The sequence below is a fragment of the Triticum urartu genome, chromosome 3A (assembly GCF_056163025.1).
Source record: "Triticum urartu cultivar PI428250 chromosome 3A, HENAU_Tu73, whole genome shotgun sequence".
Lineage (NCBI taxonomy): Eukaryota > Viridiplantae > Streptophyta > Magnoliopsida > Poales > Poaceae > Triticum > Triticum urartu.
The window spans coordinates 41,567,840-41,583,093 of NC_141875.1; the positions used below are offsets into that span (position 1 = coordinate 41,567,840).

Below are 15,254 nucleotides of genomic sequence, written 5' to 3' on the forward strand. Positions count from 1 at the left end.
AGATAAACTCATTATCTCTTGTTATCATTGAGTTGGTCTAGTTGTTTAGGCCAATGTGGGATCGAGTCGAGATGAACTAAGTGGCCTAGTGGTCATGTGATAGGTTGGCTAACAAACAAAATTGCAACTAAAACGAACCTAACTTGAGTGGGTACCGTTGATTTCTTCTTTGCCCCTCCCACTTAGGTCAACAAGGACCGATTTTCTTAGGCCATGATCTGATCAATTATCGTACCATCGTCCATTCCATGTGATGGAAAAGGATTGGCTTCAATAAGAAAAATTATTCAAGGCTTACATGCATAACATAATCCGTCAACTATTTATTTTATGTATGTTTTTGTTTTGGTTCATAGTAGGTCTATTTTTTTCACCGTAAAAATCTTGTATGGTTCCGTTAGGAAATTTATTACTGGACACAATTCCTAGAACCCCATAATAAGCTCGACCCGATCAACCAGTTGCTCTGCAAAATCACTCAAGAGTCAAGACAGGAATTGACAGTGTTTGGCGCTGTGTTAAACGTACAGGTTTTCACCTTTCGCTCATTTTATTTTTACTCGGTTACAGAGGCTAGCTCAACAAGACTAAGTCGCAAAATAAAAATAAAAAACGTGAACTCGACTCACGCTACATGGCTTATATTCAGATAACTGAAACTTGACACCAAACTGACCGACATATCGTGCCACCGAAACTGCTGGGGCAGACACGTGGAACTAAATTTGTGCGACTATTTCTGCTTATTAATTAAGGAGAGGGACCCAATAATTACTTGAGCTATTTGAAGAATAAGCAGAATGACGGCGCCAATGAATGCCACGAACTGCACATTGTCGAGCATGTTCCTCTCCATGAATGATCCCATGAATTTGTTCCATGGACTCTTGGAGCGCTTGTCCAGCGTGTGCCAAATGTCGTAGAGGTAGCTTGGCTTGTCGGTGATCACTCCCTCACAGAGGTTGGAGAAGCCTTTTACGACCACCTCGTTGCTGCCCAGGAAATTAATGATGATACCTTCATGCTCGAGGAACTCGACGTCCTCAGCCTGGCGTGCCAACTGCGACATGAAAACGCAGTATGTCGTCACCGGCCTCTCCGACATCTGCTCCTCCAGCGCCATCAGGTTGCGTAGGATGGTCCACGTGTTGCCGTCGATCTGCAAGCAAGGGATGAGGAGAGTGCCTCCCTGAAGGCTCACGTCAAGGATGGATTCCACCCCGGCCTCGAACTCCCGACGCTTGAACTCCACGTAGGCGCACTTGCGGTACAGCGTCGCCCGTTTCCATGGACCTGTGCCACCGCGTAGCTGTTGTTAAAACAAGAAAAATTATGTTGAAAAATGCATCCTAATTTAATTATATACTATATATGCTAATGCAAAATTCCACCTGTTCCCTTGTTCTTGACGATGTCAATTGCTGCTACACCAGATTTGGGTGGGGCGAAGTAGGTGTGCACCAGGTGCAGCAGGTGAGCAGGTTCTTTTGCTGGCGACTCCGGCGTTGCCTTTGTGATGTAGCGCCCTTCGGCCAGCAGATTCCGGACACGTGTGCAGAGGAGGCCTGGCTCGTTGCTGTAGCCAGCTAGCCTTTGCAACTCCTTGAGGACGATCCAAGGTATCTGATTCTCAATGAGGAACACCACGTCCCGTAACAAATCAATCTCGTCCGGGCGAACGTCTCCTTCTCCAGGGGATGTTTCTATCATGTCCACAAGTAAACAGAGAACATATATCCCGTCGCGCATCATCATATCCGCGAAGGCTTCTTCAGTTTCTTCAGCTCTCGGATTACCAGCGTAGCATTTCATCGTCTTCAGGTTCTTCAGATCTTCGATTACCTGAGCCTTGTGCTCTTGGAGAGTCAATTGCGGGGCTTCCTCCTTCCTATCCTCGAAAGTCAAACTCAAAAAACTGTCGACGAAGACGCTCTTCTCCTGCTCTGTGATACGTAGTTCGCTATCACATGGTTGTTTCCCCTTTTTTTCTGCGTAGCATTCCATCGCCCTTGCCATCAGATTCTCCAGCTCTCCAGGTTGCTCAAGAAGCACACTCACTAACCTGTCGACCAAGACGCTCTTATTCTGCTCGTTTTCCATGACTTCTTTCCCCTTTTTATCATGGGGATTGTTTTCCGAGGGTTGCACCATTGACGCTTCATGGTAAGGGCCGATCCGCACCCTGAATGGTGTGAATCGTTCTTCTTCGACCATGCGGAGTGCTCTTCGAATCTTCGCAATATGGATAGTAGTACTTCCAGCTGCACCAACATATGCAATGCAACAGCACAGTTAATTACTCCAAGATTGTGTGGTCCTGTCAGCACCATGCATTAGAGCGGTGTGTGAATTAACATGCAACACTGAATTCCTCCTGCTGACGCCTTTGAATTACAAAACACAAACAGCCCAACGCTATCTTACTACAAGCCAGAGTTAATTACTCCAAAGCATCCCTACACGTAGTTCCGGATGATAAATCTACTCACCACCGTTAAGCTATGTACAACAAACAAGGCAAATACTCTCCCTCCTTTCCTAAATATAAATCATTTTATAGATTTCAATATGGAGTTCATACGAAGCAAAATGAATGAAACTACACTCCAAAATATGTATATATATACATCCGTATGTAGTCCATATTGAAATCTCTAAAAAGACTTATCTTTAGGAACGGAGGGAGTACGTTTTTATAGGACCCGACTATGTCTATCATACATATATTACTCCTATCCTATGAAAATAAGGCTCTTTTGATCGTACTTTTACTACCAACTGGAGGTGACTAGTACAAATTAAAATCTAACCCCTGATTTACAAGTGCAGTGTGGACTTTTTAAGAAGAAATAATTTATTTAAGCACTACTTCGACTCGATATTACATTCATTTAGCCTAAAATCTTGTCGACCAGATCCATGTTTTTTTATTCCCGTGTTCTTCTCTGAGGAATCACTACGGGAAAACTCAACATCGTTGTGTATCCAACGCTTTGCCGACCATATTATCTTCGTAACTCAGCAAACAACAAAGGCTACTTCCCTTTGTTGATTATAAGAGTCAGCAAACAAATAGTGCTCAGCAAATCAGAAACTTTGCTGAGTGTTACACTCAACACACATAAAATACGGCGGAATCAGAAGCTTTGCCGAGTGTGTTTCGCTCAGCACACTCCTCAAAGTTTTGACCGAATGTTGAATTCAACCAAAGGCAAATAAATAAATAAATAAAATGGGAAATTTGTGCATGAAATCACTTATAGGGCTAAACTCACACTTCAACGACACTGGAAGGGAATCTTATTGGCCCCGGGTTAGTGTTTGTCCATTGTCGGGGCGAGGAGGTGTCGGAAACACATCGAATATTACGTGGGGTCCTAACATATGTATGTAAGGGTGGTGGAAAGTCTAAATAGCAAATACACAACCCCCAAGTGTGACCTCGTTCACTAACCACACCACACCACAAAAGATTCTCCACTTAAGGGAGAAACCCTCACCACAAGGCCACCGTATGGAATCTTGTGAGAACTTGGACTCAAATTTGGTTCCATGTTTCAACACGGAAAGTAGAAAAGTCCATTGCTCAATCCCTTTTTTGACGCCGGTCAAAAGGGTTGACGGCATGGGGCCCATGGGTCAGGGCTTGGTATGGCTGTTGTCGGGATGAAGAGGTGTTGGAGCCCCTCAGAGTCGTGTGTTGGGTCCTAACTTGTGTATGTAAGGGTGTGGTGGAAGGTGGAAAAAGCTAATGCACAACTCACATTGTGAGCTCATTCACAAACCGCACTATCCCGCAGAAATGTGTAGCGGATAGATGGTGAAACCCCCACCTCGAGGCCACTAGAGGGAATCTTGTGAGAACTTGCTCTCAAATTTGATTTTTCATGTTCCTATGACCTACCCCAACATAAACAAAGAATAAGAAAATCCACTGGTCAACCCCCTTTCAACCCCAGTCAAAGGGGTCACTAGTAGAAAATACCCTTATAGGAGACCAAGCATCCGTGGGGTTTGACATAAAACGCGCCACTGGTAATACCAACAGCGTGCCGCTGCTAATCGTATACCAGCGATGTGCCCCATGTGCCCCTCACCAACGAATATATAGTGGCGTGTTTGGGCACATGGGGTCATGTCGCTGGTATACGATTTATCTTCACTGTCATGTCGGTGTCAAACCAGTCCGACCACGTTGCTCCACGGATGCCGACTAGCACGAGCATCAACTGCGTTGGCGCTTCATCGAGCTGACGATCACCACCTCGGAGAGCGAAACATAGAGGTTGGCATTGCAAAACCTAAATCATCACCAAGACAACATCATTGCCCTGAGGAGTGCATAGGTCGCTCGCGTCGTCATCGCTGCACTGTTAATTCTTCAAGCTGGCATCAACCACGTCACAAATTTCGGCATGCTTCGGCATCGCCTCATCGAGCCGATGTCCACCTCGCCGACCTGCTTCGACACACCGACTTGCATGGGGGCTCCGACATCACCACACCGACCCGCTTCGTCACCTGGGAGGGACCGAGGGCTTCGCCATCGCTTCATCGACCTATTTAGGGAACTCCGGCGTCACCCTGCCGACTTGCTTCATCACCTTGGCTGGACTGGGGGCTTCAGCTTGACATATCGGTAGTGTTGTGCTGTCACATCATCAAGTCGACCTCTTGGCTCGGGCACCTCAGGACCGCCTTGGGGTTGTGACCTCGCCCGATCGCAAACTCGGACCACGTCATCAACACCGGGCATATTCACCAACTAAGTCGCTTTCATGATCAACTTTTTTCAATTTTTAATTTTTGTTCGATTTGACACTGCGTTATATTTTTGGTAAACAAAAAATTGTTTGTTAAAACTTTGTTTCTTAAAAACGTAGTTTGTGAAAAACTCTTCTTTTTCCCATATTAACTGGTGGCTCTTAAATTTATATGAGCCGTTTTATAATAAATGTTTTCTTCTTAGTCATTGCAAAATCTTTTTCTAACACTCTTTTTTCGCCCCGTGTGTATGGTCAATAGACAAATGGCCTGGTTTCACTCTAAAGCTGCTCGAGTCTACTTCGCTAAACTGGCATGGAAGCAGTCCACCTTCGGGAAGGGAGGTTGAAGCCAAGGGCTGACCCACTTGAACTCTAGAGATCGGATGTGTCATGTTAAAGCATGATGAAAGCACAAATTAATTTTAAGCCCTATTTTGGTTGGCACCAAAAAACTTGATTCAATTCAGACGTAAAGTGTTTACATGAGTTTTTTGGTTTTCCGAGCTTTTGGCACCGTTAACCTATTTTATGATTTTCTTTCATATGGCAGAACATCCTGTTGATCGAGGTGTCCCGCGTGATGGTTCATCTTGGGAAATCTTTTCCATCCCGCACGGTCTGCCATGTGGCCCAACCCAAGTCTCGGGAGCTAATGCATTGTGTATTCATACAGAAATTTAAAGTGCAATAGAGTTTTCAAGGAGATTAAGATCCTCAGTTCAGTCGACCGCATCCAACCTGGGTCTTAGGAGCTATTGCGCACTGTGTTTCCTTTCCTAAGTATCTAAGTATGATGTCGAGTAAAGACTTGTTCCTTAGGCAGATTTCGTGAAATCGGCCTGAGTCTTAGAGGATACTGGGATCAAAAGTTTTTATCGTATCCTTCAGGTGCATCTCGCATTTTAGGCCGGCACACACCTTGAGGGCTACTAGTTATACATCTCGGTAGAGAATAAATCACACCGATAAAAAAACCACAAAAAGGCCGAGGTGGTGCACCACCTTGGAAGTAGTACGGCATAAATTTCGGATGCGAGTGGATGGCTCCCTAGAGGAAAATTTCGGTATTAAGCTCGGCTAAACTTCTTCAACCTTTTCAAGACCGAGGTAATCTATGACACCTCGGATGCCGACCAGCGTTGGAGATCGGCTGCAAAAGGACACCTCGGATGTGGTCTGGTGTTGGAGCTCAGATGCAAGAAGACACCGCCGCTCGGGAAACACTTTGAACCCGAGGTGTGGAGTAAAAAATAACAAGGCATTGATAAAAGCCATGAACTAAAAGGGGCTCCTTGGATGCCTGACGTGTGAACTCCTCAGATACCCGACGTGTGAACTCTTTGGATACACCTCGGCGATCCTCGAGATTGGAGATGGAAAGATTTGTCGAACCAGCTTTCAAGACTGATGACTGAAGACGAAGGACAGTTCAGAAGAACTGAGGAGCGTCCCCAACTTGAAGACCGGTTCAAGGGGCTACTGGTGGAGTCTTGGACTAGGGTGTACTCACCACTTCATTTCCCGGCCAGGTGGGTCGGGCCGAGGACCCCCATGGTGGTTCATCAATGTGCCACTTCGGATAGCCCATGACATATCTGAGGAAAATCCCACAAGACTTGCTGCTCAAGACAAGGACTCCTCTCCACTGGCGTAGCCGGCTAGGACTCCTATTATCCAAGGTCTCCAGTATATTATATAAGCCGAGGCTAGATTAGTTGATAGATCATCGAATCTCATATTCATTAGAACAATCTCGTGGTAGGTACATGTACTTTGTACGATGCCCATATCAATATAATCAAAAGCAGGACGTATGGTATTATCTCCTCGAGAGAGCCCAAATCTGAGTGAATCATGTGTCCATATTACCATCGCTCCAAGACGCTTACCTTAGGACTCCTATCTCGAGATATGTTGGATTTAACACCGACACCGTGATCGCTCCACTGACCACCTCGGTCTCCGCTTGTCGCCTAGCTAGGTAGAAGAGGAGGAAGCAGGTGGGACAAGAGCGCTGGACGTGGCATGCAGCTGGCCGCCGAGGCGTCGTTGGTGCAGCTTTGGTAGTCGCTGCGCCGCAACCTCCATCTCAGCCACTACCAAGCAGCAACCAAGTTCCTCTCGGCCGGAGGCAAATGCACCACTTAGATTATGTTAAGACTAGGGTTTAGGTTAGGGTTTAATTTTGGTTACTTTGTAAATGATATCTAAAATGAACGAAAAAATTGGTATCTTAGTTAAATTCATAATCCTGCCGCTATTTAAACACATTTCAGATGGATGTATTATTGAAGCTACCCGTACTGGCGGTGATCCCCGACGACGGATTTGTGTTTCACGGGCGAAGAAGTTACGGGTGGCATGCACTTTGACACGCCATCCTTTTGCTACGGTGGCGTGCGGTGGTGCACTCCACTAGCTACTTCTTACCAGTGGCGTGCAGTGTTGCATGACACCACAAACAATTATGAGTGGCTCATAAACAGTGGCGTGTCCAATAAACGCCACTAAGGGCCAATTTCACACCCCTGCCGACAGGCTTTCTCGTACTGATGGGTAGACAAATTTCCAAGTGTGACCACGTTTGAAACCCTCTTAATCTTGCGAGGCGTACTAATATGTATATAAGGGTGGTGGAAGGCGGAAATAGCCAATACACAACTCCCAAGTGTGATCTCGTTCACAAACCATAGTACCCCACACGAAGGTTCTGCACTTAGAGGTCCAAACAGATTAGCTTGCCCTATTTTTTACATTTAGGTAGTGATCTTAGGATTAGATCACATTCTATTGTGGAAATAAATACTGGCATAACTCCCTATTTTCCCAATTGACGTAATGGGTCATATAGTCATTACAACAAATGGGAAAGGTTACTACCTCCTTTGTTTCAAATTTATAATAGTTTGACAAAATTTACGGAAATATGTATTAAAAATCTTAGCGCCAAACTAGTGTTATTAAGTCGGCCATAATGTATATCTTTAGAGTATACCGTATTTGATAGTGTAAACATTGGTATATTTTTCTATGCACTTAATCAAGCTTTAAAAAGTTTGACACAGGATAAAACTAAAAACTATCATAATTCAAAAAAAGTGAGTAGATAAAAGTTATAGACCATAGCTTGTTTACACGACATTTATTCTCTCTTGGTTGCTCTCCTTTTTATAATTTATTGTGAGGATGTACTAAACATACTCAAAGAACTCATAAAACCCATTCCAGTATAGGTAGGTCAATTAAACAATTAGTAGAACATGTAGCATGTTTCTAGGGGCTTGGGATAGTTCAAAAATAAAATGTACAGACAAAAACAGTTTGTCTCCCCCCCCCCCCCCCCCCAAGTACAACACCATGAAAACAGTCAAAAAATGCACCCGGAATATTATCTGTGCATCGGATTTATGTAACACTTTCTTTGTTCTCCTCGCATTCGAGCAATATGCATAGTTCCAAATATATTTAGATATACTATAAATTTACCAGCATCTATATTATTATTATTACGACATCATTACATTTTATACAGAACGAATAATATGAAAACTCCATTTTTAAGGAGAAAAGATGCTAAAATTTAAATTGTAATTGTTGAGTACTAGATATAATTTGTAACTATATTATCAATTCATTGCAACAAAAGGGTAGATTCTACAAACATTTACCAGGACATGTCTGGTCGATCCTGGGCCCTGTTCCCACACGACGGGTGGTGCGACGAGAGGAGTGAAAGCGCCTCGATTGTGAGGACTCTCGTATGTTGCCATTTCCGTTTTGTTCGCCGGGATTGGCAGCAGAAGAAATTTCTGTTGGAAGATGCCACACTTAATTTGTTAACAGCATGACAACAAAAGGTGCTTCTATCCAATTGTAACATGTGTATTCAAGAATATTGAAGTAGCCAGAACATTAGATAAAAACTAGAAGTTGAAACTGCTTTTGTTGGAAAACTATGTGTTTGTTATGTTTCTATAAATTAGAATTTGTAACATAATAAATTTCTGCCTGAGTTATCCTTTTCAAATTTACCCATAATCGTCTATGCGTTGCATTCCATTGACTTCTTTATTTATACCGAATCTAGGGCCAAAATGAATTCCTATTATCTCTATAATTTCCAAGACATAACACCAAGATGATGTCATTTTTTTCCATTGATATTATCTATGTCCAATGAATCTCTGAAAACTTGTGACTCATCAAAATATACAACATAAACATAACAAGAGGGTGTATATAGCTCCTGTATCTGGTATAAAGTTACATACTAATTCTCTGCTGTGTTGAAATACACCATACCTTTAAATATTGTTTCAACATGTAACGATAGGAAAAATATAGCAACAAGTCATATTATAACTACTTAAAAAAATCTTTTGTAACATCGAAAGAACTTTTCTTGATGAACATGTCAAGAGAAAAATTGGAGGGTGTGAATTAAATCATGGAAGCACCATGGTTCCAAATTTTATATGATTCGTTTCTCCGTAGAATTAGAATGTTCCACCTAATTGAACCTTGGTTTGAACACACATCAATACAAGGTTAATTCCTTACTGTACTATTTTGGTAAATTAATACTTAATATTCTTGATTCGCATTGCAACATGCCTTTATCATAAGGATGTTAATCCATTTACAGTTTCACTAATAAGAAGTAACATGACACATAATGTGATCTAAGTATATTGGTCCAACCAGTGTTACCTTTTTTTATAAATACATGATAACATCTATATATTTGTTTGTCAAATAAAGATATCTACCTATTGCAATTTACAAATTTTCCGTGTTTCATGCTCCATTACTTGTTGCATTGTTTTTGAGCAAATCAGGAGTGTAGACATGTTGTAAAATAAGTTTGTCTTCTCCATTTTCACATCATAATTATTCCAAATGCAATTTTTGGTTGCATTTTCTTAAACATATGGTAATAAGTTAATTTAGTATCTACTTTACTGGTATCAAATGAAGTTCCAATATGCATTTACAAAATAACTTATTAGAAATTATGAGACTTAACTAGCCCGTTCAAGTGCACAGATTGAGGATTAGTATTACATGTAACGATTTTAACTTATATGCATGTGAATATTTTTGTGATTAAATTAAATTGTTCAATAGGTGAGGGGTATGAAATCTGTGAAAAATCAAAAGAACATTTCTTGATGAAATATGCGACGAAAAATAGAACTGTGTGCCATTTAAATCTTGGAAATACTATGTTCTTAATTTTGTGTGATACTTTTCTTCCTAGAACTAATACATTGCAACATATTGAATGTTGGCTTGGGATATTATCAGTACCATGCTAATGCCTTACTTAATATATTTTATTTGTGTTGCAGGTCTTACCTCATGACAAATAATAATTAAAAAAGTATAGTTACAACATAAAGATTCATCATCAGTTCTATCAGATTTTAAGTAACTGTCAATGCCACTATCTATGATACCACATATGGTATGGATAAACTTCTGACAAACAGGAATATTCAAGATAATAAATCGTTGGCACTGAACGAAGATACCACGGGTTGAAGAAGTACATTTGCCAAATTTCTCAAGGAAACTAGAAATAGAAAGAAAAAAACTGAGTTCGATGGGGAATGCAAACGTCTGAACTTTTTAATCCTCAGGAATTAATCTCAACAAGTTGACTAGGACGCAAAAATAAATGTGTTAGTCATCAAGGCAGGATAATCCACATAAAAGAACAGAGCATTGTATAACATTTGACCAAATCTCTTGAGGGAACGAAAATTAGAAAGTTCTCTTTTTTTCTTTTAATTAGTGTGTCTAATGGGGAATGCAAACATTTGAACCTTTGAGGCCTCAAGAATTAATCTCAACCAAGTTGACTAGGATGCAAAAAAAAAAAATAAGTGTTAGTCATTAGATGAGTCTAATTCACATAAAAGAACTGTGCATTGCATAGCGTAGGCTCACACAGAATTCTAAAGGTCAGAACTAGTTGAAGAGAGTTCTATTGTAGATTTGATACGCTAGTTTAGTACTTACAGTTTCGCTACATGATAGGAGGCACAAGCTTAACATGATCATGTATTATACATAATTTCTAGTTTTTATTTTGTATTTATAAATAACGTTCATTGGTCTACTCGAGGAATAATGTTCATCATTTATTGGACATATTGTATGAAGGTGTTGTACTCTTATTTTACAATATGGGTATACTGAAACATAGATTGCTTGTTCTGTAGAGTGGCCAAATCTTGCAATACTATTTGAAAAAATGGTATTCGAAGTGTTATATGTTTGACAGCAGCCTGGTAAAAAGGGAAAGTATACGCATGCTCAGGGATCAGAGCATTAGTTCGAAAGAGGAACTAGAGTTTAATCTTGCCAACAAGATCGTTCAAAAGTAGGACATACTAACTAGCTCGTATGGTACAAAATATAATATGGATCAATTTCTCAGTCAGGAAATATTCTAGATATTAAGTCACTGGCACTGAACCAAGAAACTACAGGGTGTAGAATCCCATTTGACCTAATATAATCTCTTGCAGTTGCAGGTATGAAAAAAAATGTTCTAATTTTTTTTTGTGAGTTCCGCGGGGAGCGCAAAGGTCTGAACTTTAAAAGCTTCAAGAATTAGTCTCATCCAAGTTTACGAGCACGTAAAAGATTAGGCATTCTACTATTCTAGTCTTCGTGTGAGGCTAATGCATGGTGCACATGACAGAATTAGAAAGTGTATATCATATACCTAACTCATACATACGTCTTATGGCAAAAAAGAACAACCAGAAGAGAGTTTGACTTCGATTGCAAATATTATTCATGCATGGTAGTGTTTTACTTGCAGTTTCACTAGGTTAAACGAGGCATGTAATTCCAGATCATATATCATAAAAAGTTTCTATTTTTCAATTAAAGCATATAAACAAAGTTTATTTGTCGACTCGAGGGATAACATTCATCATCCATCGGATTGAGTTGATGAAGGTACTGTAGACTTATCTTAGACTAAAGGTCTACTGAAGCAAAGATTGCCTGGTCCTTTCAAAAGCCATCTGCCCCTTCCCGATTGGATTTTTTTCACGGAAACCAAAGAGAAAAGAAAGATTGTAAGATCCATCAACATGATGCTACACTTGGACAGAAGTCACTTCCCCTCAGACGGAAATAGAGTGTTCAATTCTAAAAATATATTTTTTTTTGGAAAAAAATGTCGGTGTTTAAATCTAAGAAAAATAGAATCATAAAACTATCGGTGCTCAAATATAAATTACACATTTCTCTATGTAATATAATCGAAATGCACTATCTCCATTGAAGAAAAACATAGATCTTTTATTTACTGCTTACCTTCAGACATTTGCATTCGATCGGTAATTGGCTCCCAAAGCTAAGCTAGGTAGCTAGCTATGCTCGTCCTTCTGATCTATAGTAGCAGTAGGTTGGTTGGTAGTTGGTACGCCGTAGGCTAGCTCTTATATACAGTGGAGTAGTACTTAGATCTCTCTCTCCTTGAGGTGAAAGGATGATGGTAGCGCATGTGCGAGTCTGCGAGAGCGTCAGAGTTAGCAAACCACGCCATGGGAAACAACAGCATCCACATGAGGACGCCGGAACAAGAGACAAAGAGCACGCACAAGAGCGCCAAAGCTAAAGCCGAGCTGAGGAAACCAGCTCCCCGTAGCCCACGTTGTTATTGAAGTGCTGACAAACGCAAGAGGACAGCAGTACTAACAAGAAATACAGTGCAGCTAGGGTGTACCGTTCGTCCTCTTCTAGGATGGCCAGAAAGCTATACGTATGGTCTCGTCCGTAGCTCTGGAAGTACGTATGGTCTTTCGTCCTGTATGCATTAATGAAACTTGCGATTTGCCTGCAAACGTTGCCACATAAAACGGGCGATGACCTGGCCGGGGCATCTTCCCTACTACAGTAGTACTAGTGTGCATCTCAACCATAAATTATTCTGTTATATAGACACCGCGGACTAGTCAATTCATGAGCTTTAGTTGTGTTCGCTAGCTGTCGGAATGCGGAGCGTTTTCTGTACGCCGAGGCAAATTATGGGGACGCTCGGCTCGTTAAACAGACGGCGCTTGGCATAACATCGGGCCAAAGCTCCAGGGCTGTATGTTTGCCGACCGTGACACTCGGGGAGATAGACATTTTTCTTATTTTTATATGCCTTTAAATAAGAATAATTTTTGTGTGCTTTTCCATCTCAATTTTTCTTGCCTGTATCCCTCACTCTTTCTCGTCTATTCAAAACCCCCACTTCGAAGCAACTGGAGGGGAATCTTTTGAAAAGTTTGGCTCAATTTTGTTTTTAAATTCCCTAAGCAAACAAAGAGAAAACTCACATGGTCTAGCCCCTTTCAAATCCGGTCAATGAGATAGACGACAGAGGACCCATGGTTAGGGGCCCAACAATTAGCCTTTCAGGCTCACGTTGTGAGCCCGGACTGCCCATGCCAATGGTAATAGCATCCGAGGTACCCTAACTTGCACAGAATGTGACGATTTAGTCTCAAACTTGTAAAATTTGACTTCATCATACCCCAACTTGCACCTCATGTGATGATTTAGTCCCAGACCAATGAGAACTCGACAATTGGCAGCCAGGTGGCTGGACATGTCAGCGCACGCACTTTTGCATAAAACCCCTGCCGTTTCCTTTAATCAACACGCACTTTTGCAGAAAACAATCCACCACCAAACACCCGGCGCGACGCGACGAGAAACTGCAGTAGAAGAAATGGCGGCAACCGGAAGGTGGTTGTTGGCGCTTCACTGCTCCTCTCGCTTCGTGCTAGCCAAAGCCCAAGGTGCTTTCAGTGAGTGAGAGCATTCTAGAAGAGGCCGGGGGGTAGTTTGCTGTCGTCCACGTAAGCAAAATAACGTCACACATTTTTTCGAAGAGTGAGTGTGTGTACTATACACACGTGTGACTAGTCACTCACGCAGATGTCCTGCGTTGGCCCCATGCACGCCACGTAGGAAGGAGCCGCCTGGTCATGGTGCGTCGAAATTAAGCTATAACCATACGGTGAGTTGTTTTTTTAGCATCAGTACAGACACAAGCACTCATATACACACCCTACCCCTATGAGCACCTCCGAGAGACTGAGCCAGCATATCATCTTGAGATTTACGAAGTCACCGTAGGCACCTCGTCGTCGACGGGAACGTCTTCTCCCACTGAAAGCGCATCGCCGAAAATCCTGAAATAAATTCAGGAATAATGCGAGCATCAGGATTTAAACCCTGATGGGTTGAGAATACCACTGTCCACCTAACCAACTCAACCATAGGTTGATTCGCCATACGATGAGTTGTTAATTTGCATGTATGAGCACACAGCTGTGGTCCACTCTCACTCCGATTGTACATGTTCACGTAGTAGAGTGTGGCGTGGTGCAAGTAAGCTAGCCGGGATGTTTAGCGGACAAATCTGCATCGGCGTACGTACATCCAAAATCTGCTCCGATGATCGACTCTTGTTCCTTTGGATCTGGCGAAAAGGCCCGAAAGATGCAGGCTTGTCACGCACGTTGCCGGTGAGGATTTGGGTGTGCACACATAGCCAGAGCCACGTACCACTGCAATGGACAGTGCCGACCGCATAACTCAACCAGGATAGATGCTTATCTTGTTAATGACATGAGCAACAAAGGTGCTAAAAAAAGCTAAAATATAGCTCCGACCAACACCCAAATATTTTGATTGTAGCAACAACAAAAAAACGTCATCTGCCTCGGGACGGTACTTCTATATCCATGTCAATATAAAAAGAACAAGTAATAGAAATTCAACAAATTTCACCCATTCAACTGCATCTATCCAACGTGTACAATGCTTCGGTGTTAGCATTAAACATACATTTAGCATTATAAACATGTTTACCACCCTCTACTAATTAATATCATGTCTAATATCAACATCAATTTAACCAAGTAATTATATCCTATCCAATATTACATGCAATTTATATCTTGTAATGTACAATACACTTAATATATTGTCTAATATTGACGTACCTTGTACGGGCCTAGTTTTTTAACACCGTACAAATGCAGATATTCACGAACACTCAAATTTTGTTTTACTACTAGTCTATGACCAGCCCAACCACTTGCCAGCCAACCCAACACATGTTCGAACGACATATGCTTGCGTAAACTTTAAGTCCATCCTCTACTTTCTTCTAGATTCGCCACTGCACATACCCTGGTACCATGGGTACCTCCGAGATACTGAGCCGATACAATATATAGAGATTGTTGAAGTCGTCATAGACGTTCTCGTAGTCGACGGGAACATCGCTTCCCACTGAACGCACATTGCCGAAAGGCCTGAAATAAATCCAGTAAAACGCGGCTATCGGTGCCAAGTCTAGGACTTGAACACTGATGTATCAGTTCCATTACAAAGAACCTAACCATGTGATATAGGCTCAGTTCACGCACGTACACGATTAGTAGTTATAGAAAATACTAGTCT

The 15,254-nt window shown here is 41.8% G+C and overlaps 1 protein-coding gene across 1 annotated transcript; it reads right to left on the bottom strand.

The window, feature by feature from the left end:
- Positions 1 to 584: 584 nt before the first annotated feature.
- Positions 585 to 12,274, bottom strand: LOC125542629 (uncharacterized). Its single transcript, XM_048705728.2, has 4 exons — positions 12,105 to 12,274; positions 8,435 to 8,575; positions 1,392 to 2,261; positions 585 to 1,293 (listed from the first exon to the last, which is right to left on the bottom strand). The coding sequence occupies exons 1-4, from the start codon at positions 12,118 to 12,120 to the stop codon at positions 734 to 736; spliced, it is 1,587 nt and encodes a 528-aa protein (XP_048561685.2). The 5' UTR covers positions 12,121 to 12,274; the 3' UTR covers positions 585 to 733.
- Between the last annotated feature and the right edge of the window lie 2,980 nt (positions 12,275 to 15,254).